This window comes from Hibiscus syriacus, unplaced genomic scaffold (genome assembly GCF_006381635.1).
Source record: "Hibiscus syriacus cultivar Baekdansim isolate YM2019G1 unplaced genomic scaffold, ASM638163v2 tig00017808_pilon, whole genome shotgun sequence".
NCBI lineage: Eukaryota > Viridiplantae > Streptophyta > Magnoliopsida > Malvales > Malvaceae > Hibiscus > Hibiscus syriacus.
In genome coordinates this window covers 1,858,988-1,881,417 of record NW_024062417.1, presented here as the reverse complement: position 1 = coordinate 1,881,417, position 22,430 = coordinate 1,858,988, and the positions used below count along the sequence as shown (strand labels likewise).

General features: G+C 36.0%; 2 protein-coding genes across 2 annotated transcripts; one reads left to right on the top strand and one right to left on the bottom strand.

The window, feature by feature from the left end:
• Positions 1-1,558: 1,558 nt before the first annotated feature.
• LOC120208920 lies at positions 1,559-2,206 on the bottom strand. The gene has a single exon (XM_039208039.1). The coding sequence runs from the start codon at positions 2,204-2,206 to the stop codon at positions 1,559-1,561; it is 648 nt and encodes a 215-aa protein (XP_039063970.1).
• Positions 2,207-4,311: 2,105 nt separating this feature from the next.
• Positions 4,312-20,895, top strand: LOC120208919 (DNA-directed RNA polymerase V subunit 5A-like). Its single transcript, XM_039208038.1, has 4 exons — positions 4,312-4,319; positions 10,807-11,036; positions 20,495-20,671; positions 20,860-20,895. Exons 1-4 carry the CDS (start codon positions 4,313-4,315, stop codon positions 20,893-20,895), a joined length of 450 nt encoding a protein of 149 aa, XP_039063969.1. The 5' UTR covers position 4,312.
• The last annotated feature ends 1,535 nt before the right edge of the window (positions 20,896-22,430 follow it).

The following is a 22,430-nucleotide window of genomic DNA, read 5'->3' as shown; positions in this document are numbered from 1 at the left end:
AAGCTGCAACACTAGCTTTAGCCTCACCAAAGATAAGGTTGTCATCTGCGAAAAGTAAATGTGAAATCATTTTGAGCATATCTATTTATCTGAACTCCATCGGACGAAAAACTTTCACTACAAATTAGGAATAAATATGGGCTTAGTGAGTCACCCTGTCGGAGTTTCCGTTGCGGAACAAAATTGGTCCCAATCAAACCATTAACTATAACTGAATAAGAGATAGTTGAAATAGATCTTGTCAATATAGAGATCCAAGTACTCGAAAAACCTAGCTTCCGCATAATTTCCCAAACAAAATTCCACTGCACCCTATCATAGGCCTTACTCATATCTAGCTTCAAAGAAAAATATCCTCTCCTTCCTACACACTTGTTCATGAAAGTGTGCAATAATTCGTAAGCAGTAATAATGTTGTCGGATATTAGTCTTCCCGGTACAAAAGCGCTCTGAGCCTCATCAATGCAAACATGGAGAAGGTGTTGCATCCTATTAACCAACATCTTGAAAAGATCTTGTATAGAACATTACATAAACTGATTGGTCGGAATTGGGATAACTTACTTGGAGCAGCTACTTTCAGAATAAGAACAATGTGAGTGACGTTGACTTGGTTCATGTCAAAATCCACATGGATGAGCCCAATACAATAATTCGCCACCTCCTGATGCAGGGGGATCCGAGACAGATGATGCTGAGCTGTCAGATTGCACGTTGATGGCGCTGAGATACCATGAGTTGGCAGATCAGCGCAAAGGCGGGAATTGATTGTGACATGTTCCTCATTGGGGTCGTTTTGAGTATGTTTCAGTCTTTTGGCCATAACTTTGGCTACAGGTGTCAGAATCGCGCATAAGACCCCAATCCGGAAAGCTCTTTTCGACGCGCACGCTCTCCACACTGAGCTACGCTCCATGTGGCCTTTTTTTCAACCTCAAATTCTGCCGTTTTCCCCTCCGAATCACTAGATTTAGTTATTTTTTACTATTTATGGTAATATTTCGATTGTTAATTAGGAAGTCAATTTAAATCCGATTTAGGCCGGATTTTTGGGAGATTGCTTATTTTATTTCGAATTTTAATTTAGAGTGATTTTCGGGATTTTGCTATTTTTGGTAAAATTCTAATAAAGACGATTTTTGGCTATAACAGTCCGGCTTGTGGACTGCTTTTTGGCATTATTGATTTTATAATATTTTATTAAACCCTAGAGACTTTTTTTTTCTCTGGTTTTGGGCGAATTTTCTCTTGTGAATCGTCTGTCGGAGCTAGCCTACAGGATAATCACTATTCTGTCTGGCGTCACCTCCCTTCCGATTAGATGTCAGAATCTCTGATAGAATAAGGCGCCTAGTCCATCCGCCCCTGCTGCTTTCAAAGGACACATAGATTTTACCGCCTGTGTCACCTCTTCAAATGAAAACGATTATTGAAGATCCTTGTTCATCTGGATGGTAATTCGAGGTTTGATGCCTCTCAAGATTCGATCATCAATGGGACCAGAGGCTGAAGTAAATAATATCTCGAAGTAACGCCTAGCGACCTCTTCCATACCCATTTATGTTGTAGTGTGTGAACCATCCTCCATATCCAATGAAACAATACAATTCATGGGACACCTTGTCAAAGCAAACCAATGAAAGAAAGTCGTGTTATTATCCCCATTTTTTAACCAATTGACATGGGCCCTCTGCTCCCAATACAACCCAGTCTTGTCCATCTCGAGATTAAGTTGTAGTTTCGTGTCCACTATCTTTTCGAGCACCTCATCAGTCGGTTGAAGTTCAACGTGTGTTGTTAACTTGCTTTGTAGTTCAGCGCTCGATAGACGATTAATCTGACAGATGTTCTTGAACCGCTTATCTAGTCCATTACTGACATGATTCAGTTTCTCTAGCACTGTTCCATTCGTTTCAGTCCATAATCTATTTACCTCGTCCTCACATGATGCCTCCATTAACCAGGAGGCCTCAAAACGAAAGTGCCAACGCCTAATAGCCTTTTTGTGAAATGTTGTATCCAATAAAAGGGGGCAGTGATCATAGAATGTGTGAGACAGATGTTGAAGTAAATAGTGTGGAAACATGTCCTTCCACGGATTATTTGTCAACCCTCTATCAAGTCTTTCCCTGATACTTATTTTTACCCTTCTTCCCCTTTTCCAGGTATACCATGAACCAGTTGTTGAATATTCAAGAGCCAACATTGATGAAAATTAGTAGCAGTCGGCGGCTAAATTTGGTCCATGGTGGGATGCCTAATTTTGCTAAAAAATGGTCAGCAATTGTTGAAATGTAATATGGTTAATTACACTTTAGTCATTGCATTTTAGAGTATTTTCAAAGATTAGTCCTTAAGCTTCAACTATAAATACCCTAGCCCATTTAGCTTCAAAATCATCCCAAAATCCCAAATCATTTCTTTCTCCCAATACTAGAGAGCTTTCTTGTGAGTAGTGAGTGTTTTGTAAACACCTATAAATTTTCTCTCTTAGTAAAAGATCTGCAGCAGTCCGGAGATGTAAGCATAATTGGCTGAACTCCGTTATCAATTTCGGGTATTATTTTTCGCTTTTATTTCGCATTCTCACTAATCTGGTTATAGGGAAATTACTCGTACTCAGTTTATTTTCCAACAACTGGTAATCAGAGCTTTTGGTTGTGAATAATGAATTTTATGAATAGTAAAAATTTTGTCGGCGATACGAGTTTGTCGACAGAAGTGTTATAATACACGGCGGTTCGCAGAAATTGTTAGAAACGATCCAAAGAAGCCATATTCGAGTAGGAGCGATGGCTGTAGACAAAGGGAATGTGAAAATTGAGAAGTCCGATGGTGCAAACTTTGGCTTTTGGAAGATGCAGATTGAGGATTTTCTGTAACAGAAAAATCTATATCAACCTCTCTCAGGAAAGCAACCATAGGGCATGAAGAATGAAGATTGGGCTCTTCTCGACAGACAAGCCCTCAGAGTTATTCGACTGAAGTTATCCCGCAATGTTGCTTTTAACATAGCAAAAGAAAAGACCACAGCGGGTCTTATGGCGGCTCTCTCCAGTATGTATGAGAAGTCATCGGCCTCAAACAAAGTTCACTTGATGAGGCGATTATTCAATTTGTGGATGGAAAAAGGGGCATCAGTGGCTCAACACCTAAATAGAGTTCAGTGGAAATTGAATTCGATGATAAAGTTTGAGATTTAATTCTCTTATCATCTCTATCAGATAGTTGGAATGCTACGTTACAGCAGTCAGCAGCTCGTCGGGAAATAGCAAATTAAAATTTGATGATGTTCGAGATCTGGTATTGAGTGAAAAAATTCGATAGAGAGAATCGGGTGAAGCATCAAGCTCCTCAGCCTTGCACACGGAGTCTAGAGGGAGAACTTCAGAAAGAAATTAAAATCGTGGCAGATTGAAATCCAGAAGGGGAAAATCAAGAACGTGAAAGAAAGATTTTACATGTTATAATTGTGGCAAGAAGGGTCACTTTAAAAGAGATTGTCGAGCACTGAAGAAAGATACCGGCGTACAGGAATCTGCCAACATGACAGAGGAGACAGGTGATGCCATGATTCTAAGCGTCAACAGTCCGATTGAATCATGGATCTTGGATTCAAGGGCATCTTTCCACTCCACCCCATGCCAAGAAATCATGGAGAACTATGTCAGTGGTGATTTTGGGAATGTTCATCTAGCTGATGATGAAACATTGAAGATCGTCAGAAAATGATACATCCAACTAAAGTTGCCAAACTAGACCACCTGAAAGCTGAAAAGTGTGAGACATATTCTAGGCCTCAAAAGAAATTTGATTTTTGTTGGACAACTTGATGGAGAAAGATATATTACAACCTTCTCAGGCAGTGAATGGAAGATTACCAAATGAGCACTCATCATTGCTCGTGGTAAAAAGACTGGTACTCCCTATGTAACCTCAAACTTAGAGAATATCATTATTGCAGCAGATGCTGATGGAAAATCAAACCTATGGCACCAAAGGCTTGGTCATATGAGCGAGAAAGGGATGAATACACTTTTGTCAAAAGGGAAGCTGTCGGATCTAAAGAATGTAGATGTCGGACTATGTGAAGATTGCGTCTTTGACAAACAAAAGAAATTCAGTTTTGCAAAGATTGGCAAGACACCCAAGGCAGAAAAGTTAGAGTTGGTTCATACTGATGTATGGGACCATCTCCAGTTCCATCTCTTGTAGGCTCACTATATTATGTTATCTTCATCGATTATTCTACAAGGAATGTGTGGGTTTATTTTCTGAAGAAGAAATCAGAAGTCTTTGATACATTCAGAAAATGGAAGGTCAATGTGGAAAATGAGACTGGTTTGAAAGTCAAGCGGTTGAGGTCTGACAATGGAGGAGAGTACAGAAACAGTAGATTCAGAGATTTCTGCGCAAACAATAAGATCAAGATGGATACAACAGTTCCCATGACACCGTAGCAGAACGACGTAGCAGAACGACGTAGCAGAGCGCATGAACAGAACTCTGAATGAACGTGCCAGAAGCATGAGGATATATGCCAGATTGCCCAAATTGCTATGGGCTGAAGCTATCAACGCTGCAGCTTACCTGATCCACCGCGGGCCCTCAGTACCCTTGGATGGTGGAATACCAGAGGAAGCTTGGAGCAAAAAAGAAATAAACATTTCACACTTAAGAGTGTTTGGTTGTATTTCTTATGTACACATAAATTCTGCTGAAAGAAGTAAACTTGACGCCAAGTCTAACAAATGTGTCTTTGTTGGTTATGGTGGTGATGAGTTCGGTTACCAGTTTTGGGACTACGAAAATCGAAAGATCATCATAAGAAGAGATGTCATTTTCAATAAGAATGTGATGTACAAAGACAAGTCAACTGTAGAATCAAGTAGCTCCAATACCGAAGCTGAAACAAAGGAATTTGCTGAGTTCGAAGAGATTTATGGAAATGATGTTCAGATCAATCCTGAAGCAGTTTAAGAAGAATCAGGCACACCGAAACTAAGACGCTCCTCCAGAATTCCTAAACCAACTCAGCATTATTCGCCTTCTTTGTACTACTTGTTACTGACTGACAATGGTGAACAAGAGTGCTATGATGAAGCAATGCAAGTGGAGGATTCAGCCAAGTGGGAGTCTTCAATGAAAGATGAGATGGACTCGCTTATGCCAAATCAGACGTGGGAATTAGCTGAATTACCACCAGGCAAGAAAGCGCTCCATAACAAGCGGATTTACAGGATCAATGAAGAGCACGATGGGAGCAAATGCTATAAAGCAAGATTGGTTGTCAAAGGTTTTCAGCAAAAAAAGGTATTGACTACAATGAAATTTTCTCTCCAGTCGTAAAATTGTCTACTATTAGACTGGTGTTGAAAATTGTAGCTGCAGAGAATCTACATTTTGAGCAGTTAGATGTGAAGACATCTTTTCTTCATGGTGATTTGGAGGAAGAAATCTATATGAGGCAGCCAGAAGGCTTCATAGAAGCAGACAAGAAAAACCTGGTATGCAAGTTGAAGAAGAGCTTGTATGGTTTAAAACAAACACCAAGACAGTGGTACAAGAAGTTCGATAGTTTCATGAGTAGCAGTGGTTTTACCAGATGCCAAGCAGATCATTGTTGCTACATCAAGAAGTTCGACAACAACTTAATTATTTTATTATTGTACGTTGATGACATGCTCGTTGTAGGTTCAGACATGCAAGAGATTATAAACTTAAAGCAAAAATTGTCGACGCAGTTTGCAATGAAAGATCTGGGCGCTGTAAAGAAGATTCTTGGGATGAGGATCAAGAGAGACACAAAGTCGGGGACTTTGATGTTATCACAGTCTGAGTACATCAACAAAGTACTTTTCAGGTTCAACATGCAAGATGCTAAACCAGTAAGTACACCTTTAGGTGTTTATTTTAGACTCTCCAAAGAACATTCACCAAAGACGGAGGAAGAACGTACACACATGGTGAAGGTGTCGTATGCCTCAGCAATTGGAAGTCTCATGTATGTCATGGTTTGTACCAGACCAGATATTGCTCATGCAGTGGGAGCTGTTAGCAGGTACATGAATAATCCGGGCAAGGTACACTTGGAAGCAGTCAAATGGATCCTCAGATATTTGCGGGGTACCACAAACAAAACATTTTATTTCAAAGGTGGAGATACGATACTGACAGGCTATGTAGATGCTGACTTAGTCGGAAATGTTGATATCAGAAGGAGCACTACAATGTATGACTATACTCTAGGAGGTACTGCAGTGAGTTGGGTTTCTCAACTACAGAAGATAGTTGCTCTCTCCACAACTGAAGCAGAATATGTCGTTGTTACGGAAGCCAGCAAGGAGATGGTTTGGCTCCAAAGTTTCTTGAAAGAGTTAGGCAAGAAACAAGAAATCAATGTCTTGTATTGCGATAGTCAAAGTGTTATCCATCTAGCAAATAATCCGTCTTTTCATTCCAGGACGAAGCACATACAATTGAGATATCATTTTATCCGGTCTCTTCTGGAAAATAGGATTTTGAAACTTGAAAAGATTAGTGGAGCTCAAAATCCGGCAGACATGTTGACAAAGACGTTGACTACGAACAAACTGAAGTTGTGTTCAGCTTCAGTTGGCATGCTAGAATAACAATACCAGAAATGTTCCTACATCGATCGAGGTGTGAAGAAAGATTAAAATCAGTCTTCAAGTGGGAGATTGTTGAATATTCAAGAGCCAGCATTGTTGAAAATTAGTAGCAGCCTGCAGCTAAATTTGGTCCATGGTGGGCTGCCTAATTTTGCTGAAAAATGGGCAGTAATTGTTGAAATGTAATAGGGTTAATTATACTTTAATCATTGCACTTTAGGGTATTTTCAAAGATTAGTCCTTAAGCTTCAACTATAAATACCCTAGCACATTTAGCTTCAAAATCATCCCAAAATCCCAAATCATTTCTTTCTCCCAATACTAGAGAGCTTTCTTGTGAGTAGTGAGTGTTTTGTAAACACCTGTAAATTTTCTCTCTTAGTAAAATATCTGCAGCAGTCCGGAGACGTAGACATAATTGGCTGAACTCCGTTTTCAATTTCGGGTATTATTTTTCCGCTTTTATTTTGCATTCTGGTTATAGAGAAATTACTCGTACTCGGTTTATTTCCCAACACCAGTAAAACCCATATCAACTAGAAGACAATCATCCACCACATCACGAAATGCGCTCGTTTGTCACTCACTTATGAGAAGTCCTCCTTTCTCAAAAGAGAACATTATTTCATTTAGGTCACCAATCACAACCTAAGGGATTTTAGGTGTGTCATTTAACCGAAGTAAAAGCCCCCAAGACTCTGGCCTCCGACTCTCTTCTGGTGCACTATAGAAACCAGTACATCTCCAGGAAAAACCATCAGAATCAGCAGTAAACATCACATCTATATGTGAGTCTGAAAACGATCGTAAGACCACATCATAATTTGTCCGCCAAGCTAGCCAAATCCCGCTCCTCTGCCATGAGGTTCAACTTCTATACCATGCAGAAACCCACTAGACTTGCGAATTCACTCCATTCGTGAGCTTTGAAGTTTGGTCTCCATGAAGAAAACCACAGAGGTATTTATGTCTCGCAGCATATGCCGCCGCCGACGAACTAAATATGATAATGTTAATTTTGGTAATAAATTATTATTGCCTTAAGGGAATGATAACAAACTAAATATGATAATACGATTTTAAAAAATACTTTTTTATATCTTTTCACAGACAAAATGACCCTTCAAAGTTAGCGTGTAACCTATAAATGGTTTCACCCGTATCAAAATCTACATGCAACGATGTTGAATAACCAAATTTTTTTTGAATAATTTTTTTTGAAAGGTAATGCAAATGTCATTTAAATGTTAATGGCATTGAGAATTACATCATTTTTAATATAATTTGATTCATCGTAATAAAATAAAAAATGATTGATCCTCGACAAGGTCCATTGTGTGAGTGTGTATGTCACCCTATTCGCCTCTCGCTCACATATTGTGCCATAAGGCAGTAAGGTCCCATTAACAAAGTTTGAGCCTCGTTGAGCATCAATCCAATTACAAAATTGTTTTTTTTGTGTGCATTTTCTGGTCGATTAATGACTACTACTCGGGCATTTCCTTCGATGATTGTATGATGCCATCCATTTTCAGTTGCCATACGCAATCTCTCAATTAAAGTAATCGCTTTAGTCGATTCAGACGATTGTAGATCATCCAATTTCCTTGCAACACTTGCCACCACAATTCTGTACTAATTTCTAACAATTATACTAATTGCTGCTTCATCGGTGCTAAGTAAGGGTCCGTTTGTTTCACGTAAAATGTTTTTCGAAAAATGTTTTCCTCATTTTCCAGTGTTTGGTTAGAGGAAAATTAGTTGGTCAATGTAAAACATTTTTCTAGTCAACAGAATTTCCTTTGTGTTTTCTGGAAAATAACTTACAGTTTGATTTTCCGTAAGTCATTTTACGAACTTTTCACTTCAAAGAATAAATACTCTAAATAATTTTATTTTATGAATTTAATATTAATAAAATATTTTAATATCATTTTAATCAAAATAGTAATTATTAAAATATTTAAAATATATTTATTAATATTTCTTATAATATAATATTATATTTTTAATATTATAATTAAATAATCAATTATATTGTAATAATATAAGATATTATATTTTTATTATAATAATATATAATAAATTATTAATTAAATTTATATTATTTATTAATTTCATAGAAATAATATTATTAAAATATTAATAATGAATAATATTATTAAAATATTAATAATGAATAATATTATTTATATATTTAATAATATTATAATAATATAATAATATTTTAATAAAGATATTAAAAATATACTAAATAATATTTTTAAAATATAACACTATTACTTTAATAAATAATTAATATAATTTATAATATTTTTATTTCAATAAAATATACTAATATTAATATTTTTATTAATAAAATTAAAAAAATAATATTTTAATAATAAATAAATTATTTTAATATTTTAAAAATAATAATATTAAGTTTTATGATAAATAATAATATTTATTGTATTTAATATTTGCAATAAATAATTTTAAAAAAATTCATTAACTAGTGGAAAAAGGGTTTAAACAACATCTTCCAAACATCATAAATCGTTTTTCAGAAAATGTTTTTCAAAAAATTTAATTCATTTTATGAAAAATATTTTCAGTGAAACAAACGGACCTAAACCCCATTCACATTAATTTTAAGTGCATTTATACATGGTTATAAATATTAAGGTTATCGAATATCGTACTATTATTTGTTTCATTTATAATGATGTATATTAATAGTTATGAGCATATTAATTTAGGTTTTATTGCATTTTAATTTAATTTCTTATTTTTTTAAAAATAAAATATATTTCAATACATACATACATAGAAATATATTTATATTCATCCATACAATTTTAAAATTATTAATTAAATTAAAAATTGAATTCAATGATTATATATGTAGTTAAAGATCGACATGAATCGATTTTATGGTCAACTCAGTCATACATAAATAATATACATCATCCACTTGAAATTTAGCATGACTCGAATTTAGAGCAACTTTACCCGACTTAAAACTTAACTCATTTTTTGAGATAAAACATAAACTTGACTCGACCCAAATATAGATCTAATTAAAAATATTAATTTTATTCGATAAAATATGAATCTAATTAAAAAATAATAAATATGGATATTATTGTAATTTTCTCTAAATATATAAGGTATGAATAACATTACATTATCTTTTTTTGCTAGAGTTGACTATTTTCTACCCTAGACTCGAATTCTACCTGACCTAAACTTATCATTTAAAAAACTCAACCAGACTAGAATCTAATTTTTTTTAAAACCAACAATCGGTAAAAAATATTAAATTTAATTGAATAAAAAAACTTTTATGACTACAATCTAAGTTAAATATCAATTTTTCACTTATGTATTAATTAATTAATTTGATATAATAATTAAATGTTGTTTACCCTTAAGTCCTAGGTTCAATGCCCTTTAAACTCACATTTTCCTTAAATTTTTAAAATTATTTACAATTAAATGTATAATATCAAAATTAGCCATAATAATTAAATGTTGTTTACCCTTAAGGCTTAGGTTCAATGCCTTTTAAACTCGTATTTTCCTTAAATTTTCAAAATTATTTAAAATTAAAGGTATAATGTTAAAATTAGCCACCAATTTTTATTAAAATGATTATTTTGACCTCTATTTTTTGAGTATTTTATCCTTCAACATTTTATTTTGGGGCGAAGGTCCTTCTATAGATGTAATTCATTAGTTAACACATGATCAACGCTGTAAAATATATATCTTTTTTACTCTAAAATGAAAAATTGAAGGACAAAATGCTCCAGGAAAAAAGAGTCAAAGGGACTATTTTGTAAAATATTAAGGCCTTTTAATCCTAAAATAAAATGTTAGGATCAAAATACAAAAAAAAAGTCAAAATGACTATTTTAATAATTTAATTGTCAAAATTATTTACTCAGCGGTCATATTAAAATTAATACTATAATTTAGTAACCAATAGGAGAGTTTAAACTTTTATTTAAACCAGCAATTGATCAGTTTGAGGCCTTAAACCAGAAGCCCAAAACAACTCCGAGAAGACTACGACAGAAATCACCTCTACAAAAAGTACACTTTTGTCAGAGTCGAGGGCGCAGTTAAGTTGTGTTAAACTAGGAGTAACTGAAGTAAAACGAAAACAATGGAAGGAAATGGATTGGAGGAGATGGGTCAAATGCCCTAGGGAAGTGCTTGAGTGGGTTGGTGGACGATGGTAGCACCGAGAGTCATCGGTACTACCTGTCTCGGAGAACCGTGCTGGAGATGCTCAGGGACAGAGGCTATGCCGTAATCGAACTTTCTCTTCAGGAATTTCGTAACATTCTTGGCCAAACCCCTGATTTTGATTCTCTCAGACTCTCTGTTGCTCATAAAAGCGACCCTTCCGAGCGGGTAATCCTTTTCCCTTTCTGCTTTATGTTTTGGTCGCTGGTTTTGTATACATAGCATGCTTAAATCAGTATCCACTCATTGCATATTCCTTCAAATTGTTTAATATACTTTTCCTCACTTAAAGTTTAAGTTCTGATGATATCATTTTTAACCCTATCGTCTTTGTGTTCTGGGAAAATATAGAACAATGCTTTTGATTTGGTCCTTATCAGAATGTTTGGTTTTCGCAATTAACATGTTAAACAATCACATGTTGATTAGATAGCAGGTAGGCTTACTTAACAACAGTGTTTCTTGCAAACACTTCTCTAGTGGTGACAGTGCTTCCTGGCACTAGCACTTTTTCTGTTTGGTATAAGACCGGGAGCCACTTTGGGCCGCGACTAATCCTAGCGCTAGCATTACATTCTTCAAATGCTCTGCTCCTCTAGCATTTTGCTTCTCTAATGCCCCATGCCTCTCACTCTGTAGCATCTGATAAAGATGATCTGCAATGTAGCTAACAAGGCCTATAACTACCTGAAAACTCTGGTGTTACTTTTAGAAGATTGGCAGGATTCTTGATTTTACTCCATTATGGTATTTGGGTGTCTTGAGGGCTTCAAATCGCAGTTGCGGTTGCATTTTTGGTCATTTCGTGTTTACCGCGATTGTGGCCATAGCGGCCATTATTGCGACCGTAGCGGGCGCTATTGCAGGTGTAGCGGGTATATCGGAAGGCAGCGCTATCGCGGTCGCGGACCGATATTTGAAACCCTGGTCTTGAGGAGTATGACTTTAAGATTCATATATGAAAATTATTAAAAATCTTCTTAACCTTTTCATAGAACACAAATGATTCCCATTTCTGTTGAACAAAAAATGCATTCTTAAGTGTGCTGTCATTTAACCATTATTTGTTTCTTATAAAAACACTTCTTAGTTTGTGCCCCACGTGGTTTCGATTTCATACAATTACATTTTCTAATACTTATCCATTTCGTACAATTACATTTGGTAATACTTTCCATTTCATACAATTACATTTGTTAACCTCCATCCTTTTTTCACTACCTACAAACATGGATGACACCGTGATAACTTCACTCTTCCTCTTTCCTTAGTGAGACTATAAATAAAAGTCCAAATGATTCATTTTGGATGTTTTCTCAGTCTGGCAAACTTTGGTTCTATTTCCTTCTGCAATTTTAGGATTAGTCTAGCACGGTCAACCCACAAGTTTTTGGTACTTCTATTATGGTTGTTCATGCAACCAGTAAACAAGGCTTGGAAATTAGGGAAGAGCTTTGAATTTTAGTGAAGCTGATAACGATTTGATTTTACTTAATTTGATTACAAGTTGTCTTATCCTTCTTTTATAGTTGTTAAACCATTTGAAAATCTATACTTGGCTGAAATTCAAACATATGCGTGACATGACAAGTGGTGCTTTTGCATGTGTTATGAAGTTTATGGAAAGTCTTGGAGTAGTTTATTTTGGTAATGTTTTGAAGTCATAAATTTCAAATCTATCCTTGAAAAATAAATACGAGTAAATCTAATTTGTTCATGATTTTGGAGTCTTGGAGTCAAATGCGCAAGCTGTTCTTTTGTAATATAACTTCTTCACTCAAGAGAAAATTACTTTTATTGATTTATTAGTGGAATTTTAAAAGTCAAAGATGTGATGGATTGTTTAAACATTTCAGATGTACAAAAACAACTAATCATGAGAAGGTTTTGGTTAAGGTGTGCGTCCAGGAAATGTTTGACAAATTGTTGATATATTTCCAAAATTTATCATTACCTTCTTTTTCTCTTTCATGAAGGCTGCAAGGAGGATCAACACTATTTTTATATACGAAGTGAAATGATTACTTTAACTTGATAGAAGGTGCTTTATTTGCTTCGCTTGTGGAGAGATCATTTAATAAACCTTAGCGTAGCAATGATGATATAATTTCTTCACCTTTGCTTTGATGCTCTATAGAAAGAAGTTTTTGTACTCCAGCCACTAGACGTGATCAACTTCTGTAATACTATAGTTGAAATAGACTGGGTTATTGTAGCTAGAATAATTGGCTTTAATCCACCATGTGCTATGTTAATAGTTATGTCTTTTACATCCACATATCAGTAATATTTTTTTTCTCTCATTTAATGACAATATCAACATCTTGCAGAATTTATTGAGTTTATTCCATTTAAAGTATTTGTTGGAGTTTTGATGTTAACAAATTTGAGCAGGTCAAAACGTAATTTAGATTTAGTGATAATGAAGCTGAAGTATAAAACACTACGTGCTATTTCTTTTTTAAAAAACATTGTTGAAGCATTCATTTTGTAATTTATGTACTAAATACCAATTTTTCTATTCTAATTCTTGAGAAGTGATTCTTTATTCTTTAATCAATGTGATATGCAATATGATGAATGACACTTTTGTAAGTAGTGTTTAAGTTAAACTCTTCATCCTAATTTATCTTTAAAAGTACTTCTTAATTTGTAGAAAAGATGACTCCTATTTTATCTAGTTCTCTAATCCATGTGTATAAAAAACCTATGTACCCACTTGTGTAAGATGCAATTTTCCTTTGAATAAGAGAATTTTAATTCTTTCACTACCGGAAAAATCTAGTTCTTTACATGGTATCAATCGCCGGCGTCGATCCCAACCTTGCTGCCTCTGCCATTTGTCATCCCTCCGATCAGTAGTAGTGTTCTTTCAGCACATTGTCGTCCTCCCAATCGTGAATATCCGATCACACCGTTGTACCTATCACAACACCAAATCCCTCGCAGTGCTGTTTTCCTTCGCAAGCGCCGTCCCTTGCTGCACCACCGTAGCGTTTCTCCATCGAATCGTCGCACCCTTCGAAGCGCCGTCCTCATTGTAGCGTTATTCTCCTTGCATCGCAACACAGCCCCGTCGCAGAATCGTTTCCTTGTTGCGCAAACACAGCGCTGCTCTTTTCCCAGTATCGTTCTCCTCACAGTGCCGCTTCTGTCGCACCACTGCTCTCCTCGCTGTACTGCTCTCATCACGCCACTGGTCCAACGTTACCCTCAACACACCGACAAACCTTCAATTCCTCTTCTCGACAATTATGGCGTATCCTTCATCGAATCTCCATCCGAGGCTGAAAACTCCATTATCCAGCCGTCTCCTTTTGACTCGGTTGCCTCGTCAATTACTTGTCATCGTCTCAATGGTGAGAATTACATTGCTTGGTCTCAATCCGAGCGTTTGTCCATCACCAGTCGCCGAAAACAACAATATCTCTCTGATAATATGTCGGTCACTGATCCCTCTGATCCCCAATACGACACTTGGCTCACCGAGAACACCACAATCATGTCGTGGCTCCTCAACTTTATGCTGCCTGACATTAGCGCGAACTTCATGCTCTACACCACCGCCTTGGAAATCTGGAACGCTGCCAAGGAAACATACTCCAATCAGGAAAACTCGTCTGCCCTATTTGCCATTGAATGCCGGATCATTGAATACCGAATCAATGACTTGAAGCAGGGCGATCTTACTGTTACGGAATACTTTACTCAACTATCTCGTTTATGGCAGCAAATTGATCTGTTCGAAACTCTCGCTTGGCAAACCAGTGCAGATGCCAAACTCTACAAAGGGCTGCTTGAAAAACGACGTATTTTTCAATTCCTGTCGGGGCTGTCCATCTCTCTCGATGATGTTCGTGCTCGGATTCTGGGCATCAAGCCTCTTCTATCTCTTTGCGAGGTGTTCTATGAAGTCCGCCGTAAAGAAAGTCGCCGCTCTATGATGCTTCCGCCATCCGTTGAAAGTTTTGCCTTGAATACCCATTCCTCCGGTGACACATGTGTCAAGAAAAGTTGTCCCTGGTGCGATCATTGCCGGAAACCTGATCATGTTTGTGATAAATGCTGGAAACTACATGGTGGTCCGACCAACTGTACTCCATCAAAATCCTCCTCGATTCCATCCCACGGTAACTCTGCTGTAACAACATTGGAAGATGGTTCATTTTCTTGTCAATAGATGAACGATCTACAACAGATGTTTGGTCATTTACAGATTCCTCCTGCTACTAAGCCCAAGTCTGCCTGCACTCTTAGCGAAGGTAGTTTTCCTTTTGCCTCCTTATCCCCTTCACCCGGATGTGTCTCTTGGATTGTTGATTCCGGAGCAAGTGATCATATAACATGTAACTTTAGTTTATTTTCAACATTTCACAAAAATGGTATCTCATGCAGTGTTCGTACTGTTGATGGCTCCCTATCACCTGTTAAGGGTAGTGGCTCGGTTCGCATTAATAGCCACATTATTCTGTCTAATGTTCTATTTGTTCCAAGTTTGAGTTACAATTTTCTTTCGATTAGCAAATTATCTACTGATTTGGGTTGTACTTCTCATTTCACTCATGATCATTGTGAATTTCAGGATTTGATCTGAGGGATGGTGATTGGCAATGCTAGGTGTCGTGGTGGACTCTACATCCTTGACACTCCTCCTTATATTCTCGTTTCAAACCACTCACCCGCACCATTTATCTCTTTGTTTCAGTTTCTCCTACAGATATGGCTGCCGACATTGTGTTATGGCATTTTAGGTTAGGTCACCCAAGTTTTCTTTATTTTGCAAAATTGTTTCCCAAATTATTTATTAATAAAACTCCCAATTCATTTTCTTGTGACATTTGTTCTCTTGCAAAATACATTTGGAGCTCTAATCCTCATTCTCCATGTCGCTCGCCTAAACGTTTTTCCTTAATTCATAGTAACATCAGAGGACCTTCACAGGTTACAGGTTTACAAGGAATTCATTGGTTTATTACCTTTATTGATGACCACTCTCGTACCACTTGGACCTGTCTTATGAAGGACAAATCTGAGTCTTCTATCATCTTCAAACGCTTCCACAAAATGGTTGAAACATAATTCCAAAGTTTCATTGGCATTCTGAAATCTGATAATGGTGGTGAATACTTCTCTCAAGTGTTGGGATATTTCTTTTAGAAAAACGGAATAGTCCACCTCACTTCCTATGTCGACACTCCACAATAAAATGGGGTCGTCAAACGTAAAACTGTCATCTTCTTGAGGTAACCCGACCATTTCTTTTTTCTTCTAATGTTCTGAAATACCTTTGGGGTGAGGCTCTTTTAACAACTACTTTTCTAATCAATCGTTTGCCTAGTAAAATTCTTGCCTTAAGTGTCTACAGGATATCCTTTCCACTAAATTCCCTCATTTCAAACCTTTAACCTCTTTTGTTCCTCTTCGTGTCTTTGGTTGTAATGCCTTTGTCCATGACCACAATCCTCATAAATCTAAACTTGATCTTCGGGCAATTCAACGTGTCTTTGTTGGTTATTCATCCCATCAGAAAGGTTATCGTTGCTATTGTCCTTCTGCAAAACGATTCTTCACATTTATGGATGTCACTTTTGAAGAGCATAAACTGTTCTTTTCAAAAACTGAAATCCATGAGGAGAGAGTCTGAATTTCAATTTTTACCGATTATTACTAAGTTACCCATTAGTCTATCTTCTACTGAAAAAACTATCACTCCACAATCTTTTAACACAACCATATCTTATAATGAAAACCAATCCACTAATCCCATCGACTCTCATAAAATACACAGGCCATCTACCAATATTTTCATCTACAAAAGATGACCCAAACAAGTCCTACCTTCCACACCGCAGCCAATGCATTGTCAGGAGCCAGAACCGGGTTTAAATCCATCGACAGACGAAGGAGATGGTGACCAAAGTAAGTTGGATGTGATAATTGATACTAGTGAGTTACCAATTGCTCAAAGAAAGGGAGTTATACGATGTACAACTCATCCTATTAGTAAATTTGTTGCTTATGGGAAACTAATGTTTGGTCTTAAAACTTTCTTAGCTCAGGTTGATCATATTCACATTCCAAAAATCATAGAGGAGGCATTAAAAAGTCCTGAGTAGAAGAAGGCAGTTGAAGAAAAAATTTCAGCTTTAGAAAACAACAAAACCTGGGTCAACGTTGATCTACCTAAAGACAAGAAACCAGTAGGCTGCAAATGGGTCTTTACTGTGAAATTCATGGCAGATGAAAAAGTTGAGAGATATAATGCTAGATTTGTGGCAAAAAGGTTCACTTAGACTTATGGAGTTGACTATCAGGAAACCTTTGCTCCAGTTGCAAAACTCAACACTGTTCGAGTTCTATTATCCTTGGAGGTAAACAAGGATTGGATACTTCACCAACTAGACGTGAAAAATGCATTTCTCAATGGCAATCTTGAAGAAAATGTCTATATGCAAGTTCCACCAGGAATTCATTATGGAAATAGCTGAGTATGTAAATTACTGAAATCCTTATATGGTCTAAAACAATCACCTCGAGCTTGGTTTGATATATTCACTTAGGTAATATTACAAGACAACTACAAACAGTGTCAATCCGATCACGCACTGTTTGTAAAAACTGCTCCTGATAAGAAGAAGTCAATATTGATTCTCTACGTTGATGATATCTTCATCACAGGTGATTGACTTAGTTGAAATCTAAAAGTTGAATGCTTTACTAGCAAAGGAATTTGAAACCAAAGATTTGGGAACTCTAGGATATTTTCTAGGCATGGAGGTAGCGAGATCGCGAGAAGGAATTGTCATAAATCAAAGAAAGTATATTCTAGACTTACTTTCTGTTAGCATTGTGAGTCAATACATGAATGATTCGAGAGAAGAACATTTGGAGGCAGTCAATCTAATCTTAAGATATCTAAAGATGACACCAGGACATGAGTTGATTTTCAGAAAACATGAAGACAAAATGATACGATCCAAACTAGCTCCAATTTTCTCCATGACTTAATCACACCATGGATGTTATTCAAAGCTGGTTCTAAGAGAGTTCTTCCTTACTTTATCCTTTATTATCTTCTATATGCATCATTTAATGTTATAAGCACGCTTTCGCTCTTAAACTATGCTTGAATAATCATATGTTATCATTCACTTGCATACTATATGATTTTCATGCATAACATATGTTTCCACATCTTTACTTAGTTTTATATTATGTTTTACATATGTTTTAGATTCATTTATTATGTTTGCATATCATTTACATATCATGGCAACATGTATTCATTCATTCATTAACTCATGTCATGTTATTCTAACTCATGCTATGTTTACATTAGCTCACTAACTTTAAATCTATGTTTCTTTAGCTCATTTTGCATGTATGCATCTATTTTCTAGCTCATATATTCTTTCTTATAGGTCATGAACGTCCTATGCCTTTTATCTAGCTTATATACATGTTATCTTAGTTTTTTAGACGATCATTCATAGCTCATATCACTCAAACACCTCACTACAACATGCATTTTACCTTAAATGAGCTCACACATTGCTTACTTTATTTGTTTGTTGATTCCTATAGGTGAAACACAAAGCAATGCATATTATGGTAGCTTGGCTAGCTAAAAGGACAAGCATAACAACTCACACTAGCTCATGAATGTTATGGCAACTCATTTCATCACTTAAAGAGCTTCAACTTAGCTGAAGGAGCTAGCATGTAGCTGAACTTAACTGGATGAGAGCTTTGGACCAAATAACTGAAAAGTGGACTAAAGGTAGTTGGAAGTAGCTGGGAGAGTAGCTGAGGAGCTGAGAATACCAAAGCTAACTAGTTTGAGTTCATCAAGCTCTAGCTCACATAGTTAGCTACCAAGAAACTGACCTAGCTTTCCTTGAAGCTAGTTCATCTCTAGGCTGCCCAAGGACTTCAAGACATCATCCTATGGTTGCAACCTCACCAAAGCATTGCAAGAAGACCCATGTACATTCAAGTAGGCTGCCATGTGCATCATTCAATCATGTGCACTCCATGTGACATGAAATAGGCGCTAAAACACCAAGAGATGCTTCCTATTCGGCCTAAGACTCATTCCTCTTGATTTTGGCGCCAAGTAACTTCCAAGTGCATTCAAAACATCCTTAGGGCCGAACCAACACCTTACCATTCGGCCAAAAGCATGTATTTTCATTAAAATCATGTATTTTCATTAAAAAAATCATGTATTTTCAAAGGGGTTTCAACTTTAGCCGAACCATCATGTATCTATTTCGACCTAAACCCTTTGAAAACTATAAATAGGCTATTGCATTTCATTTGTAAACACAGCCCTTTGAATATAAAACTCTTTGTGAGAATTCTCTCTTGCAAGTTCTTTAAGAACTTTATCGATTAAGTAAACTTTTTTAAGTTTGTGGCGTCAATCCTTTCCTTTGATACTTTGAGTTCCTAGTTTCCATAACTAGAGGGTTCAAGTCCTATCCTACCACCCCTTACTTAAGTTTATAAAGAACGGGGTTAAGCTTTCTATAGTTTTTCTTCTTCTTTAACTTATTTAAGATACTATCTTCATCCTTTCCATCTTCCATCACTTACACGCCTACACCACCACCATAGAAACATCCTTTATTCATCATCAAGGCAAACGTCCATTATCATCATTGAAGGCCGAATCATCTTTCATTTGAAGGATATTGCTACATCACTTCCACATCATACTATGATAACATCTCTATTCCTTTATTTCTTTATCAATTCATTTCTTTCAATTGTTTCTTATTTCATTTAATCATTTCTTTCTATAATTTGTGCAGATTACTTATAATTCAAGTGTGGCATTTGATGTCTCTCCTAGATAAAGAAATAACGAGGTTGTCATCTTCTCCATCATTGAAGAAGCTTGGATAGCCTTACATCACAAAACAGTAAAACTCTTCTCAGATTCAAGCTGGGCTGGAGAATTAACAGATAAAAGGTCAACCACAGGATATTGCTCATTTGTATGGGAAACCTAGTAACATGGAGGAGCAAGAAACAATCAGTAGTCTCTAGGAGCAATGCAGAAGCAGAATATAGGACGATAGCACTCGAGATGTATAGGAATTTGGCTACAAAGACTCTTAACCGAACTAGAGATGTGCGACAACAACTATTTTGAACTTCAAAGTAACATCAAATATGCGATAAGTATTGCAAAGAATCCGGTGCACCACGACAAAACAAAACATGTGGAGATTGACAGACACTTTATTATAGAAAAAGTAAATGGCGGAACTGTGAAACTAAACTACGTCTCTTCACAAAACCAGCTAGTCGATGTATTGACCAAGACACTTCCAAGGATTTCCTTTGACGAAATTACATCCAAGTTGGGTCTTCACAATATTTACTCCCCAGCTTGAGGGTAGAGTGTAAGTAATGTTTAAGTTAAACTCTTCATCCTAATTTATCTCTAAAACTACTTAATTTGTAGAAAAGTTGACTCCTATTTTATCTAGGTCTCTAATTCATGTGTATAAAAAGCCCATGTACCCTCTTGTGTAAGATGCAATTTTCCTTTGAATAAAAGAATTTTAATTCTTTCACTACCGGAAAAATCTAGTTCTTTACACTTTTCCAGGCAGATGCTGGTTGTTTTCTATGGGCCAGGTATGGTTAAAGTTGGTGGGATTCGGCTCATTGCTGGTCTAATTACTAGCAAAGAAAGTTTGTCTGGGTTGATATTAATCGTGCAAAACCATATGAAAAACCAAGCTTGGAAAGCTCTAGACCATTTCTCATTTAAGGTGGAGATATTCCAGGTAAAAATTGTACTAGTCGTGTCTGTGTTATTTCCATTGACATTGGTCCTCCAAATTCAATTTCATGCAGGAAAATCTTTTTCATTACCAAAAGCTTTGACCTCTAGATCTTTAATGTCCTAAAATTCTTTATGCCTCTGTCCACTCCATATTGTACACGTCTCATGGCCAATCCATGCTTCATGCAGTTGCATCCCTGTGATGATCGTTTTTTCTCAAATTAGTTGCTACTCTTATTTTTATAACTCTAATTTACTATAATAAAAGCAGAGAAAACATGCTTAAAATGATCTCATTAGTCTTTTTGTGCTGGAAATCATGGACTTAAGGAGTTAAGATTAGCAGCATATTGAAGGATGAAAATGCTAATTAGGGTGCTGGGTTTGGTTTACTTTTGTTCTGAATTGAGTAATTCAATTTTGGATAATTTGACATGATTTAAACATTTTCTTTTGGTTTCTGGACATCCTGTTTACTGACAAAATAGTTGACACACCTCTTTCTAGATTTCATTGCGAGAAATGACGATTGGCTGCAAGGGACATGCCTTTTCGTATAACATGAAAATTTAGTTGGCTATCTTTTCATATGTTTTGTACTAAACAAAATTAATATGTAATTATGCACTGCTAATATTATTCATGGGTGATAAGTCATTTAATATAGAAGCTTAAAAATTGTATTAACTACAGCTTGCTATATCAAACTGACCTTATATTTCTTCTGCCATTTGTATCAAGTAATTTTGTTGATGTTTATTCTATCCCTATAAGATTTAAGTTTCTTACCTTCCAGCAGTTACTCTACCAAATTGAATAAACCATTAACATAGATATAGATAATTCATCTTTAGAACGATTGGTGTAACTGTTTGAAATACCTTACCTTGTTTTATTGAGAGGAAGGGATGGGGGATTAGTATGAGAGGAAAGAAATTGTTATATTTCTCATCATCATTCCATCTTACAGTAGTATGCGTTCCTTGTTAAAACTTGGATAATTTTTTTCTAAATTTTGAAAAGACTATACATGACATAGTCTAAAGAAATTAGTTCTTTACATCCACTATGGCTTAGTTTAGAAGTGTGCATTTAGGATGCCATCTCCTTTTCTTCCTCCCCACACATTTAACTTCTTCACACCATTCTATACCCCTAATACCGCTCTTGTCTTTCTTGGTCCTCAGATTACCGACTTGTTAATATCACAAAGCATGTGCCAAAGCCCAAGCACCAGGTGCTAACTGAACTTGAGAAACAAAGGCTCTTGCAGAAGTACAGTATAGAAGAGAAGCAGGTTGGTCTTAAAAGCTTAAGAATTTTGCTATTTATTATAGTTTGGATTTCCAGGTTTGATTTCTGGTCATTGAAACTAAGAGTTTAAGACTATCGGTCAACATTGTATCAACAAATTACAATGCTTGCTATTAGTGAGCTTGGATTGAATGTTAATATTAATGTAAACATCAGAATTCAGATCGAAAAGCACTAAAAGTATGTGCATATGCCATTATATGTCTACCAAATTTCAGGATAGTAGCTGCATCTTTAATATAGTCTGCCTATATATGCGTACTTTGTTTTTGGTTGAGGTTGTTGGTATGTGATTCGAATCTTTATATTTGGTGGAAGCTCCCTAGGCTGTTAAAGAAAGATGCCATTGCAAGATATTATGGTTTTGAAAAGGGTCAAGTGGTGAAAGTTACATATGGTGGTGAAATCAGAGTCCCATGTTACTTACCGATGTGTCTGGTGATAAA

What these genes read in the sequence shown, in the direction of transcription:
- LOC120208920 (XM_039208039.1), bottom strand. Translation starts at nt 2,206, where the DNA reads ATGTTGGCTCTTGAATATTCAACAACTGGTTCATGGTATACCTGGAAA.
- LOC120208919 (XM_039208038.1), top strand. An exon ending in AAAGCGACCCTTCCGAGCGG is followed by an intron (nt 11,037 to 20,494) that starts GTAATCCTTTTC and finishes TTTTCCAGGCAG; the next exon opens with ATGCTGGTTGTTTTCTATGG. An exon ending in TTAAGGTGGAGATATTCCAG is followed by an intron (nt 20,672 to 20,859) that starts GTAAAAATTGTA and finishes TGCTTCATGCAG; the next exon opens with TTGCATCCCTGTGATGATCG.